At 33.5% G+C, this 13,693-nt stretch overlaps 1 protein-coding gene across 3 annotated transcripts in view; it reads left to right on the top strand.

Moving 5' to 3' along the window:
* The window catches only part of SUCO (SUN domain containing ossification factor), an 85,088-nt gene that overhangs the window by 44,349 nt on the left and 27,046 nt on the right, over nt 1-13,693 (top strand). For 2 of the 3 annotated variants that reach the window (XM_044915953.1, XM_044915954.1), the window contains exons 10-14: nt 3,909-4,016; nt 5,622-5,727; nt 8,065-8,120; nt 8,610-8,701; nt 9,186-9,251. In XM_044915953.1, coding sequence (XP_044771888.1) covers nt 3,909-4,016; nt 5,622-5,727; nt 8,065-8,120; nt 8,610-8,701; nt 9,186-9,251 — 428 coding nt within the window. Of the gene's footprint in view, nt 1-3,908; nt 4,017-5,621; nt 5,728-7,857; nt 7,879-8,064; nt 8,121-8,609; nt 8,702-9,185; nt 9,252-13,693 lie in introns of all 3 variants that reach the window. The other variant, XM_021682870.2, reaches the window with a different exon arrangement.

Genomic DNA, 13,693 nt, shown 5'->3' with positions numbered 1-13,693 from the left:
ATCATGATCTGGTCATCTTTCTATTTTGTTCATAGAAAACTTTTTCATTCTTTTTGATAGCTGTATAAAATTTCATTATATGGTTTTACCAGTATTCAACTAGACTTCTGATGGTGGATATTTGGTGTTTTAATCTTTTGCTGTGGCAGACAGTGTTACTTATAAATAAGCTTGGGCATGTACGGTTTTGTACTGGTGTGAGTAGATGGGAATGTTTTTAAACTACTTTTAAAAGAAATAGGGTTTTTTGATAGTTGCATAATATTCCGTTGTATATATATACCACATCTTCTTTATCCATTCATCTGTTGATGGACATCTTGGCTCTTTCCATAGTTTGGTATTGTGGACATTGCTGCTATAAACATTGGGGTGCACGTACCCCTTCGGATCACTACATTTGTATCTTTGGGGTAAATACCCAGTAGTGCAATTGCTGGGTCGTACAGTAGAGGTTATGTGGTATGGTGAGCGCTGTGAATTGTGTAAGACTGATGAATCACAGACCTGTACCTCTGAAACAAATAATACATTATATGTTAAAAAAAAAAAAGTAGGAAGGGAAAAATGAAGGGGAGGAAATCGGAGGGAGAGACAAACATGAGACTATGGACTCTGAGAAACAAACTGAGGGTTCTAGAGGGGAGGGGTGTGGGGGGATGGGTTAGCCTGGTGATGGGTATTAAAAAGGGCACGTATTGTATGGAGCACTGGATGTTACACGCTAACAATGAATCATGGAACACGACATCAAAAACTAATGATGTAATGTGTGGTGATTAACATAATAAAATTAAAAAAAAGGAGTAGTTATAAGACTAGGTTTACTGTTCTTGAGTTAGTTTTAGTAAATAATATTTTTCTAGGAATTTGTCTTTAATCCATTTTCGAAGTTTTTGTAATAAAGTTGTTGGTAGTATTCTTTTATTGTTTTAATGATTTTTTTAAAAATTCCTAAGATTTTAATTTATGTGTTCTCTCCACAGACCAGTTTGACTTTATTGATTCCCTCTATCACGTCTTTTTTTTCTGTTTTGTGGATTTCTGCTTGAAACTTTATTATCTTCTATTTTCTTTAACTTCAGTCTATTGAACTTAATTTTTTTTCAGATATACACATTAAGGTTATAAATTTCCTTCCTAATTGTATCAACCAAATTTTGATACATGGTGTTTCATCACGCTACTGTTGTGTTTAGATCTCTGTCTGATCTTTTAAAATTCCTGACTTAAATAAATAATTAAAAAGAAGCATATTGAAATTGGATTTGTCAACTTTTATATGTAGTTCTATTAATTTGCATAGAATATTCTTTGCTTCTAGGAAAACATAAAAAATGAGGCAAAAAAAAAGAAAGAGCATTTTATTTTATTTTATTTTTTTTTAAGATTTTATTTATTTGAGAGAGAATGAGAGAGAGCATGAGAGGGAAGAGGATCAGAGGGAGAAGCAGACCCCCCGCTGAGCAGGGAGCCCGATGTGGGACTTGATCCCGGGACTCCAGGATCATGACCTGAGCTGAAGGCAGTCGCTTAACCAACTGAGCCACCCAGGCACCCTGAAAGAGCATTTTAAAATCAACTAACTGAGGAATAATCACATACCTGCTTATATTTTATATATTATGAGGCTATTTATTAGGTGCATACAAGTTTTAGAATTGTTAAATCTTGGTGAATTCCCTTTTTTTTTCTGTGTTTTTTTAATTTAAATTCAATTAACCAACATACAGTACATCATTGGTTTCAGATGTAGAGTTCAGTAATTCATCAGTTGCGTATAACACGCAGTGCTCATCACATTGAATTCACTTTTTATATCTGGTAATACATTTGTTTGAAAGCTCATTTTTTCTGATATATAGCTCATGTCTTAGAAATGGAGAACATTGTATGCAAAAGAAAGGTGTGGGAGAATTAGCATTTTATTTTCTTCTTAATGCTCTTTTAGATTTATTTTCTTTGTTGTTAATAACAAGCAAAGTCTGAGTTCGATTTTCTTTAGTTCCCTCCCCCAAAGGTGTTTTGGTGGTATGGGATATGTTTAAGCTTTGGAGCCAGATAGATAGAACACTTAAAGGACCCACACACTTTCTGTCATGTTCCTTTGCCTCCTCTAAGGTGTTGTCCCTGCCTGCATTGCTGAAATGATTTATTCCTACCACATTCTCTTTCCAACCCGTAAGGTGGGAGAAAGCAAATGGAGAAGTAGCAGCTCCCTTTTAAGGGCTTGACCTGGAAGTTGCACTTGACACTTCTGTTCACGGCCCTTCTTCACCCCAAACTAAATAACACAGCCAAGACTGAGAAGCACAGTCTTTGAGGTGTGGCCATAAGCTAGCTACATTTGGGGTGGTGGTGGGAGGGGGCCTCTTATTAAAAGGCAGACGAGGAGAATGTGAAGTAACCAATTAATGTTTATTGAATTGTTTTATAAAATGGAGATAATGTTCTTTGCAGTTTGGTTGTACGAATTAAGTCAAAGAGTGGATGTAAATCATCTAACATAGTATCTGACCCAGAGTAGGCATTCAGCAAATGTTAGTTTGCTTCTCTTTATGAGCTTTTCTCTGAAACCTGATTGTTTTTGCCATCTGCTAGAACTTGGTTCTTTTGCTCTCATAAATTAAACACAATATGTTAATTTTAATGCTCTTGATTTATTTGTCAATATATTGGTATAGTAATTACTTTTTGAAAGTATTGATTAGAGTGCTAGATGTCATGAGTATTTTTTTTGTTATTATTTTACATTTTTAAAATTTTATTATGTTAATCACCATACATTACATCATTAGTTTTTGATATGAGTATTTTTTTTTCCCAAATGCCACGCTGTGTGCAGTTTTATTTTACACACATGGCACCATATTTGTAATTCTTCCTAAGAAACAGTGTTTTATGGCATTTTTCTGTGTCCATAAATATAGGTCTCTGGCATCATTTTTATAGAATAGCTTTATTGAGGCATAATTGACATAAAAATATATATACACACATGTAAAATAAGCTGCAACATGTCAAAATGTACAGTTTGATAATATTTGACATTTATACATCTATGAAACTATCACCACAATAAAGATAATGAACATATCCACCTTCCTAAAATGTTTTCTCATCCTCCTTTGTAACTTTTCCTTCCTAACTCCTATGCCCCTACAGCAATTACAGATCTGTTTTCTATCACTATAAATTACTTTACATTTTCTAGATTTTTATATAAATGGAATGTATAGTTTTTTTTTTAAGATTTTGAGAGAGAGACAGAGCACGAGCAGGGAGGAGGGGCAGAAGGAGAGGGACAGGCAGGCTCCCCGCTGAGCAGGAACCTGAGATCATGACCTGAGCTGAAGGCAGATGCTTAATGGACTGAGCCACCCAGGTGCCCCAGAATGTATAGTTTCTAGTAAAATTTTTAATGCCTGTTGGTATTTCATTGTTTGGGTGGACCATACTTGAATCCTCTATGCTAATAAATATGTAGGTTGACTATTTCTCCCTGCTCTTATAAACTGTGCCTTGCTATATTACAATGTATATACAAGGGTGAATATTTGGAGCTATATGTCCTTAGGATAAATTTCTAAAAGTGTATTGTTAAATCAAAGACTGTGGTACCCTTTGAGACCATGTATATGCCAAATTGCCCTCTAGACTAGTCACTTTACATTTTTGCTAGCTTTCCTTAGTGAGGTCATTCCTTCTCCAAGAATTAAAAAAAGAACCTTTAAAAAAATATTGTAGGACAAAAGCAATATCTTGTGTTATTATAGTTATCCCACCCCCCCCAGCTAATGATATGCTTGGGAAATAATGAAGTCTAGTTTATGCAAACTGTTTATGTTTAATATGAACTATTATTTTGGTTGGCTTATCTCAGTAATTGTCTTGTGTTCTTTTTAAAGGTTTGTTATTGAACTTTGTGAACCAATTCAAGTAAAACAGCTTGATATTGCAAATTATGAATTATTTTCTTCAACTCCTAAAGACTTCCTGGTTTCTATCAGTGACAGGTAAATGCTAAAGCTGCTTTCTACAAGTTTATGTTGGATCTCCAGAATAAAAATTTTAAGATGGGTCACTTTTTAAAACTTCATTTTATTTTTTATTTTAATATATCAATTTGTAAGAATATAATAATACGGTAGTATTAGGCACTTGCTAATCAACTTACTTTCATTAAATCATACAGTGTTTATAATCATATGATATTATTCCTTTATAAGGTGAGGAAACAGACAAGGAAAGGTCACATAATTTGTGAAGTGGAGAATCAGAATTCAAACCTAGATCTGTCCTTATTTTTAATTATTATGCTCTGTTGCTGCCAAACATTTCTTTAAAAAGTTAGTAAAAACTTTCATGAATACTTCATTTTATATATCATGAGGTATATTTTTGTTAAAGTATAATTTAAAACTTTGTTACGTGTGTGTGATTATGAAAGAATTAACATAAGGAATTTGATAAAGAATCACAATCCATTCAAAGATAACTTATTAGCATTGTAATATATTCCTTCCAGGCTTTTCTGTATATTCATATATTTACTAATTCTATTTAAAAAGATCAGCTTTTACTGCTTATATCCTGATAATATCCTTTTGCCTTTTAAACACCATTTAAAAATTTTTGAGTATAATTAACATACGATGTTACATTAGTTTCAGGTGTACAACATATTGATTCAGTAATTCTCTACATTAAGTATACATTTTTAATGAATGGTTTATATTTTTCCCCCACTGGAGGTGTTTACTCATTCAATAAATACTTTTTGAGTGTCTCTGATGTGGCATGTAGAGTGCTGTTATTTATTTAACCATTCTTCTGTTGTTGATCATTAATGGTTTCTCATGCTCTTCTCCCACCTCACACTCTGCACTGCATATATGCAGTTATTGAAAATCATTCTCAAGACCTCTTGAATTCCATCCATTTTTCACCTAATAACCTTGCTCAGATCACTTCTTTTTCTCTAAGCTGTTATTTTCTTACATGTCAAGTGGACATACCCAGCTTTAACAAGTAAAGTGTTTTTTTGTTTTAATAGCACTCCATTACTTTGAGGGATTTTTAAAACACTGTAGTAAACAAAAATAATACTTTAAGGCTTTTATGTTTGATTTTCTTTTAAAGATGGGGAAACAGCTATGTAAGATCTGTGAAATTCTAGTCTAATGGTAAAGGATTTTTTCTGTTTCCCTTTCCACCAGCACTTTTTATTTTATATCATCACACACTTCTTAGTACATGAAGAGTAGTACCTGCTTCCAAAACAATCTCTTGGCTACTCTGTTTTAAAACCTCCAGTTTACTTGGAAGCCCAAGAAGCCACTTTGGTCCTCCTTTTTGTCTTCTCCTTTTCTTGTTTTCTCTTTGATAATGGTGTGAGTTTTGCAAGATATTCTTTCCCTGTAAAGAGGAACTTGTCACAGTTTAGTTGGAAAAGAAAATGCATTTCTTCAACTCATATTTTACTATTTAAACTATGTTAAGTGAGTGTGTGCACCTGGAGAGGAAAAAAATTAAACAGGATATATTTTGAAGATGTGATGGAACCTCTCAATATGTGGTTTATAAATTTTAAAAAGAATGTTTATATTTATATTTCCTAGATATCCCACAAATAAGTGGATTAAGCTGGGTACTTTTCATGGTAGAGATGAGAGGAATGTCCAGAGTTTCCCTTTAGATGAACAGATGTATGCAAAATATGTGAAGGTAATGTTTATACCTACAGGACTATGTTTTATAATGAAAACATACCTATTATTCATACGTTTTTATACCTCACCCCACCTTTTTAGAAATCATAAAACTTAAGAGGAAATTTAATGCAGTGTTCTTTTTGATAAAATGATTCTCATTTGCATTTATTATTTTATGAAACAAATATTAATACATTTCCTTTTGTATAACTGGAAAGTTAGGCTAATCGTTTTGATATTTGCAGCTCTGATGAAATTTCAAATTTTTTAAAAAATTTTATTTATTTTCTCAGAGAGAGGGGGAGAGAGAGAAAGAGAAAGAGAGGACACAAGCAGGGGGAGCGGCAGGCAGAGGGAGAAGCAGGCCTCCCGCTGAGCAGGGAGCCTAATGCAGGACCCGATCCCAGGACTCTGGGATCATGACCTGAGCCGAAGACAGACACTTAACTGACTGAGCCACCCAGGCATCCCTGAAATTTCAAATTATGTCTTAATATTTTTTTGAGTCTTAATGTAAAATGTCATCTTCATAGTATCATGTCTTTCTGTATTTCAAAGTCCAAATCATTGTTAGACACTGAAGTCTTTAAAGCAGGTCTGATTTTTTTATTAGAATCTGGTTCTTAGATCGTTTTAATTTTAATATCCAGTTGTCTTACATCTTTTGCCTTTTCTGTTGTATATTCAAGTGAAATATTCTTTGTCCAAATACCAATTTCAAGTAAACTTTTAAACACTTTTATTCAGTATTTCTGCTGCTTCCTCCACCAATGTAGAGAATGAATTATCTACCAAAGTAGAATTATTACTCTTGAATTGGATTTTAGACAAAATACAGGAATTTCCTACTCCTCTCCTCCCCTCTTTTTTTCTTTAAAATAATAGCACACCTTAAAGTACCACTGTGTTTTGGAATAATAGCAGCTCTGATTTCTGTCTTTTCTTCTTTAAATGTGAGGACTTATAGCTACCTGATCGTCCTCAGGGATTTTACTGTCTGTCTTTTTTAAGCATGTATTAAATTGGCTTCTATGAATGGGTAAACTTGTAGTATTCCTAGTCTCAATATAAAAATGCTAAATTCTATTTTTAAAATACATTTGATATTCTCAGTTAATGGTTCAGCAGTGTTCAGAAAAATGAAGGTATATTTTCCATTTCTTTTAAACAATTGTTTAATGACCTTTTTATATAGCAGTTTCTACACTGTGATAAGGAAAAATTTTAAAAATTATTTGGCAGGTGATACAATTAATTTTACAATTAAGGCAACCCACCTGTTAATGAAATAGTTCCAAGAATTATTCTTCATACCATCTACTTTATTAATAATGGCAGAACATAATTTATTGGTGGTATAAAAAGTGTCATTTCCTACTTGGTTCTTTTTATGGTGGGACACTATAGAGCATCTTGATGATGACTATTCTAAAAAGTTCTTTTTGGTAGCATTCTAAAAGCAAAAAACATTTAATTCTAATTCTAATGTCGATAAATATATAAATTTATGTGGGTTTTCCTTATCCCAAAACTAAACCCAGATATATGGTCTACTTTTAATAGCCTATATTTTAAAAGTGGATTGATATGTATCTTTTAGTTCTGTAAGTTATACTTGAAATAACATAGCATCCAAAAAAATTCATGCTTTCCCTAAAAAAATTTGTATACAGTATGGTACAAGAATAAATGCTATTTTATATTATGCTAGTTAATCTTTTTATCAATATGTATGTACATGTGTATATCCACATATGTATCTATATATAGGTATATACATGATACATATCTATAATAATTGAATCAATATAAGGCACAGGTTGTTTCTAGATACTCTTTATTACTTTTAGAATGTTTTTATCCCTGACAGATAAATAAAACAGCAGCAATGAATTTTAGGTTATTCAGCTTAACCTTAAAGTTAATTTCATTACAGTTAGATTATACTTTCTAGCTGTGATGGTAAAAATTTAAACCACTGATTTGATTTCTGCAAAGAAATAAGAGTACTACAATGTTATCCATCACAGTACATTGCCTTCTATAGCTAAACAATATAATTTACAAATATTAAGTGTTGCTTATGGCATGTTATCCAGACTTTGGAACTGATTTCTTTTTCTTTTCCTTTCTCTTGCTTCAGATGTTCATCAAGTACATAAAGGTTAGCAACCTTCTCTTTTGCAATATTGAATAACAGGGCATGGCATATTACTGCATGGCAAAAAAGCAAAACTTTACAATTACTGATTTTTGGGGAAATGAGGACTTTATTTTTAGAAATGTTATAATGAAAGAAACTGCATATATTGTTAGATAATCTCATGTGCGCTGTGCTTTTATTCTTTAGGTAGAGTTGGTATCCCATTTTGGATCAGAGCACTTTTGTCCATTAAGCCTTATAAGGTAATACAGAACAACAGACATTTATTGAGTGATTTTTTTTTAAAGTGATACACAAAAATCCCAGCATATTTAAAGTGAAGAAATAATTTTCTCCTATGTGAAGTTAATACTATAGAAACATAAGCTGTTAAGCCCTTCTTGTCCTTGAATCCGTTTTAGAAAAACGTAAAAATTTGCTCTAAGAAAAAATAACCATTATGTGTGTCTGGCCTAGCTTGCTTGCTATTTTGCTATGATGATAGTATATGGAAAATTCTTAGACTGATAAAACTGGCCATCAAATTTTAAATGCCTTAAATAGATAAAATTTTAAGGGAAACAGTGGATGGATGACTATAGTGTAAGAAACAGTCATTATTTTGGAGTCCAAAAGCTAATGGCCCTCAAAAAAATGACCAAAGTTAATGTATTTTGTCATGTATTATGAAGAGATGAGTCTTAACAATTTAGTTTTATTTTGAAAGTCTTTAATGCAATTGTTGTTAATAGGGTATTTGGCACTAGCATGGTCGAAGAATATGAAGAGATTGCTGATTCCCAGTATCAGTCAGAACGTCAAGAATTATTTGATGAGGACTATGGTAAGTGACTTTAAGACATGTGACTATTATGTATACTTTTTTGTTTTTTAAAGTCTAACAGCCTGAAGGGATAGGAGAAGGTTTTATGACACCCTCCATTTCTACTTTATTAAGTCCTTGTTTTAAGAGATCTTAAATCATAGCCTGAAAAAGAGAATTTTTCCCTTCCTTGATTTTCCTATAAGTGAAATGAAGGCATTTATCAGGGGTTGGTAAAGTACATGGAAAACTTAATAAAGTCTCATAAGTGTGATTAAAATTCTGGTAAGCAGTGGAATTATTTTCCTTGGCTTAAAACATCTGTTTGATAAATGGCTTCTGAATCTCATTTTCTTTTTGTGAACATATTTTAGGTATATAGTGAATATTTATTATAAAATATGCTTTAAATGACAGCTGACTTCGACAGGACATAATTTGAGCTTTTAAACATATTACTGAAGGTAGTTCACAGTGTAATTACCTTCATTTTCTCTTTAAACAGATTATCCGTTGGATTATAATACTGTGGAGGATAAATCCTCAAAAAATCTTCTTGGTTCTGCTACAAGTGAGTATTTGAGATTTTTCTAGACACTATTAAAATATTTCCCAACCTTTTTTTCCCTCTGACATATGTGGATATTTTGTTGTGGTATATAGTTTGGGAAGCTCCTCCTCCCAATGTTTAACTTGAGTTGAAATCAAAGATACTAGCATTGAAATGTATTTCCTTAGGGATAAAATAGGAGGGGTGAATGAAAAGAAAGAGGAGAGGAAAAAATGCAAGCACAAGTTGGTTCTTCTACCCTAACTAAGTGCTTATATTTTTAAGCAGATTCCTTAGAAGAATAGGCTATAAATTTACTTTGGGAAAGAATTATTAAAGAGCTCCAGACCATATGAGTAGAAGTATCTGGGTAGTCATTCTAAGTGGGAAGGGAATTCGAATGGTAGTTCAGAGGTAGTAGGCATCAGTGAAATCTTAGCAAACAAGAAATCGTTGATCTATGGATGTGGTTAGTTTCCTAATTAATTACAAATATAAAGGCTGTTCTTATTCATAATAATAATGATTCTCGAGCAGGAACAATAATAATAATACACTCTTTGTAAACTGAAGAAATAATGACTAAGATACTAGTAGTTTAGTTTTTGTCATGCCAGCCTATTAAATTCTGAACCTAGTGGTAAGCTGGCTAAGGAGACTCTTGGAAAGACCATTACCAACCGACACTTAATTTTTATTGTTATAATTCAGGTAGGTATATTTTAATGGTGGTTATTTTTGGTTATTCATAAAGAACATAAAATACTGGAAGGAGTTTTGTTTTTATTTGGAGATTAATGATTGATTATAATAAAAGTAAATCTTTGTAAAATCAGTGACCAATTTCTTGTGCCTTTCCCTTGTTGCCCTTAGTGAGTTGAGTTGCTTCAATCCCAGTCTCATGGTGTACATTGTCTGGTTAATCAATCAGTAGTATATATACTTAGGTAGATATTTTGTATAGCTACAGTATATGGAGCTAGGAGTTACCTCTGTTTTTTTTCATCTTTTATTTTTTCTGTTCCCTTCTTCCCCTTTTCTTCTCCATAGAAAACTAGTCTTCAGTGGGCTGTTTTTTTTTTTTTTTTTAATTTTATTATGTTATGTTAATCACCATACATTACATCATTAGTTTTTGATGTAGTGTTCCATGGTTCATTGTTTGCGTATAACACCCGGTGCTCCATTCAATATGTACCCTCTTTAATACCCATCACCAGGCTAACCCATCCCCCCCCCCCCCCCCCGCCTCTAGAACCCTCAGTTTGTTTCTCAGAGTCCAGAGTCTCTCATGGTTCGTCTCCCCCTCCGATTTCCCCCTTCATTTTACCCTTCCTACTATCTTCTTCCTTTTCTTTTTTTAACATATAATGTATTCAGTGGGCTTTTTAAGGCATAGGGAGAAGAATGCTAAAAGTACCTGTAGAAGAGGAACCCTTGATATAATATGTAACTTCGTTGCATATTAGCTCAATATATTTTGTTTCACTCTATTGCTAGTCAACTGACTATATATTAGTGACTACTTTTAAGTAGGATTCTTAGCTATCTAGTTGATAATAGTATTAAAAATAGGTTCTTCATTCACTGCTATGGGATATAGTTTTTTAGGAGTGAAAATGCTGTGTTATCTCTCTGGATATTAATATTATTGTTCATGTCCTTAAATATGTATTAAAAATTCTGTGCTATGTAATAATCATCATAGCTCAATGATGTTATATTAGTTAGCTGTGTGGAAGCATTGTTATTTTATGGAGTCAGAAAATAGCCCCAGACTGAAAGATCTCTAGCTTCTGATGGTTGCTGGAGAGGAAGGGGCACCTTAGGGAAGTGTATGCCTTACCATAGTTGTAGGCAAAGGAAAATCCTGTTAATATTCTTGGTTCCTTTTTCTGTATTCTTACGGTATTAACTCCTAGACAAAACCTAGTTTATATCACAATGGAGGGCATTTCCCTGTTTGTTATCACTTCGGTGACCAAGGTATTATTTGTATTAATTAGATAAAGAATCTTCTTTATATCCCACTTTTGGGATCTTTTTCCTCAAAGATGTGTTTTTTGGTAACGTATCATTTATTTTTCTTTTTATGGATCTCTCTATTTACCTTTCAGTGTTCTAGTGTTGACAGAATTTGTTTAGTGAGAGGGAGGGAGGGTGGGAAGATGTCAGCTAAGCCTAAATATAGTAGGGTTTAAAAAGATCTCCATCTCTTGAAGTTTCAGAAAAAAAGAGAGGCCATAGTAGCTGGCAGTGATAAGACTTTGGTGTCATAAAGATTATAGACATGACCTAACACAGCTGTGTTCTGTACTTGTCCTTTTGAAGAGTCTGGGACTGTTTCTGAGCCTGACTTTGCTCCCACCTCTAAGATGGTGTATAATATTTAAGGAGTAAATAACAGAGTGGAATCAGGCCAAAGAGCTAGTCTCTGGCACTGAAATATCTGAATTTTACTATCATCATCACACTTTATGAATTAGCTTGAAATTGGCCAATTTTGAACCTGATTTACTTTTTAAATTTAGATAGTGGCACCAAAACAGAATTCCGTGGCTTGGGGTGGCTCAGTTGGTTAAGCGTCTGCCTTCGACTCAGGTTATGATCTCAGGGTCCTGGGATCGAGTCCTGCATCAGGCTCTGCTCTGCGGAGAGCCTGTTTCTCCCTCTCCCTCTGCTGCTCCCCCTGCTCTTCTCTCTCTCTCTCTCTCTGTGTCAAATAAATAAATAAAATCTTTAAAAAAAAAAAAGAATTCTATGGCTTTAATCTTTTTTTTTTTTTTTTAAGCCGGGGCAGAGGGAGAGGGAGAATCTTAAGCAGACTCCAGCCCAGCCTAACATAGGGCTCAATCTCACAACCGTGAGCCAAAATCAAGAGTCGGACACTGAATTGACTGAGCCACCCAGGCGGCCCCCACCCTTTTTTTCCCTGTGACTTTAATATTAATAGAAACTCCCTTTTCCTTTTGGTATTGAGCAGTTAGTAGTTACAGGAAATATATGTCACCAGAGTACATTGATTCTGTTGGAACTTGGTTGTCAAAGAGCATACATACTGAATGTTTGGACATTCTTGACATTATATAATTTTCTTAACTACCAAAAAGGGGGAAACTACGATGTTGGGGAAAGCAGCGTTCTTGACTTTGTATACATGCCAGTTATGGCAGCTCTTCTGCTTGATTCTTTTATTTACATTCTTTAACCAGAACATTTAAATATTTTACTTCAACAAAAAATTCTTAATATCATTCTGCTTTCCTTGTACTTTGTCATGTGGATTTTCCAGACCACTCTCTACTTGGATTTTCTTACAAGTCTGCCTTTACTTCTAAATATGGCCTGCATTTTGTTAGAATCGCTTAAAGGCCAGGTTTCTGTGTATATGTTTAAGACAAAATACAGTTTTTGTGTTCTCTTACATCAAAGTATTTTTTATGAATGTATATATTTTATAGATCTAGAAGGAGAAGTGAGAATGAGGGTGGGCATGCAGCAGAGGAATCTAAATACAAGTGGTAGAAAATAGTTCTTCTGTTGGTTTGTCTTGTTATGTTGTAGCGTACGTAGTTTGTTTTCCATATCAAAAGGAGCCTTAGTGGCTGGAGACTGAGTATAACATGTTGATGGTCCCTGGGGAGAATTTCATTCCTAAAAGAATGAGATTGGATGAATAGTGCCCAGCTCAAAGATAAAGGAGTTGGCTAATCTGGGAGAAATTAAGGACAAATGTCTAGTTTGGTACTATATTCCAAATTATTACCTTAGCCTATTCAGAAGGTCTTTTCGTGGCCACATTATGATTGTGACAAACTATTATGTGTTTGGATGCAAATTGGGAATGGTCAGAATAGAATATACACAAAGTTGCTTTCTCTCAAAAGACAAAATAAGACTACATTTGGCAGTGTTCTGTGAACAGAAGCAAAATTAATTTTTAGATGGACTGAGAATGTAGAAATTTGCCAAATTTTGCTTTTGTTACCAAGTAGCCTTCTGAAATGATGATAAATAGTATTTTTAAATGAAGGATGGTGTAAATCTTCTTTATGTTTAGGTTAAAAAGTAATACTCTAAAGCTGCTCTCTTTACACAGATCTGTAGATGTGTTCTGTTCTTGAATTCTTTAACAATAAATACCCCAAAATTTAAATGCCAAAAAATTTGTTATCTGAGGTCAGATTGCCCTTTGAAGCACAAGGACTTCAGACTATAGATTTGATTCCAGAATTTGGATTCTATGAAGCAGTCCATTTTGACTGAACTTCAGCTGGCAGGTCAGATACTATTGCAGTATTGATTGACATTAAAAGTGGATTTATGTGGAAATAAGAGTTTCCATTGCTACTTTATTTTGGTTTGTGTGGAAATATGTGTTTCCATTCTTGTTTTTATCTCATGCTTTAGCCTAAGAATCAACGCTGCTTTGTTTACCAGTTTGTCTGGTCAAAGGGGCAAGG

This window comes from Neomonachus schauinslandi, chromosome 6, assembly GCF_002201575.2.
Source record: "Neomonachus schauinslandi chromosome 6, ASM220157v2, whole genome shotgun sequence".
NCBI lineage: Eukaryota > Metazoa > Chordata > Mammalia > Carnivora > Phocidae > Neomonachus > Neomonachus schauinslandi.
The sequence above is the reverse complement of the archived record's forward strand: the minus strand, read 5'-3'. Positions and strand labels throughout refer to the sequence as shown.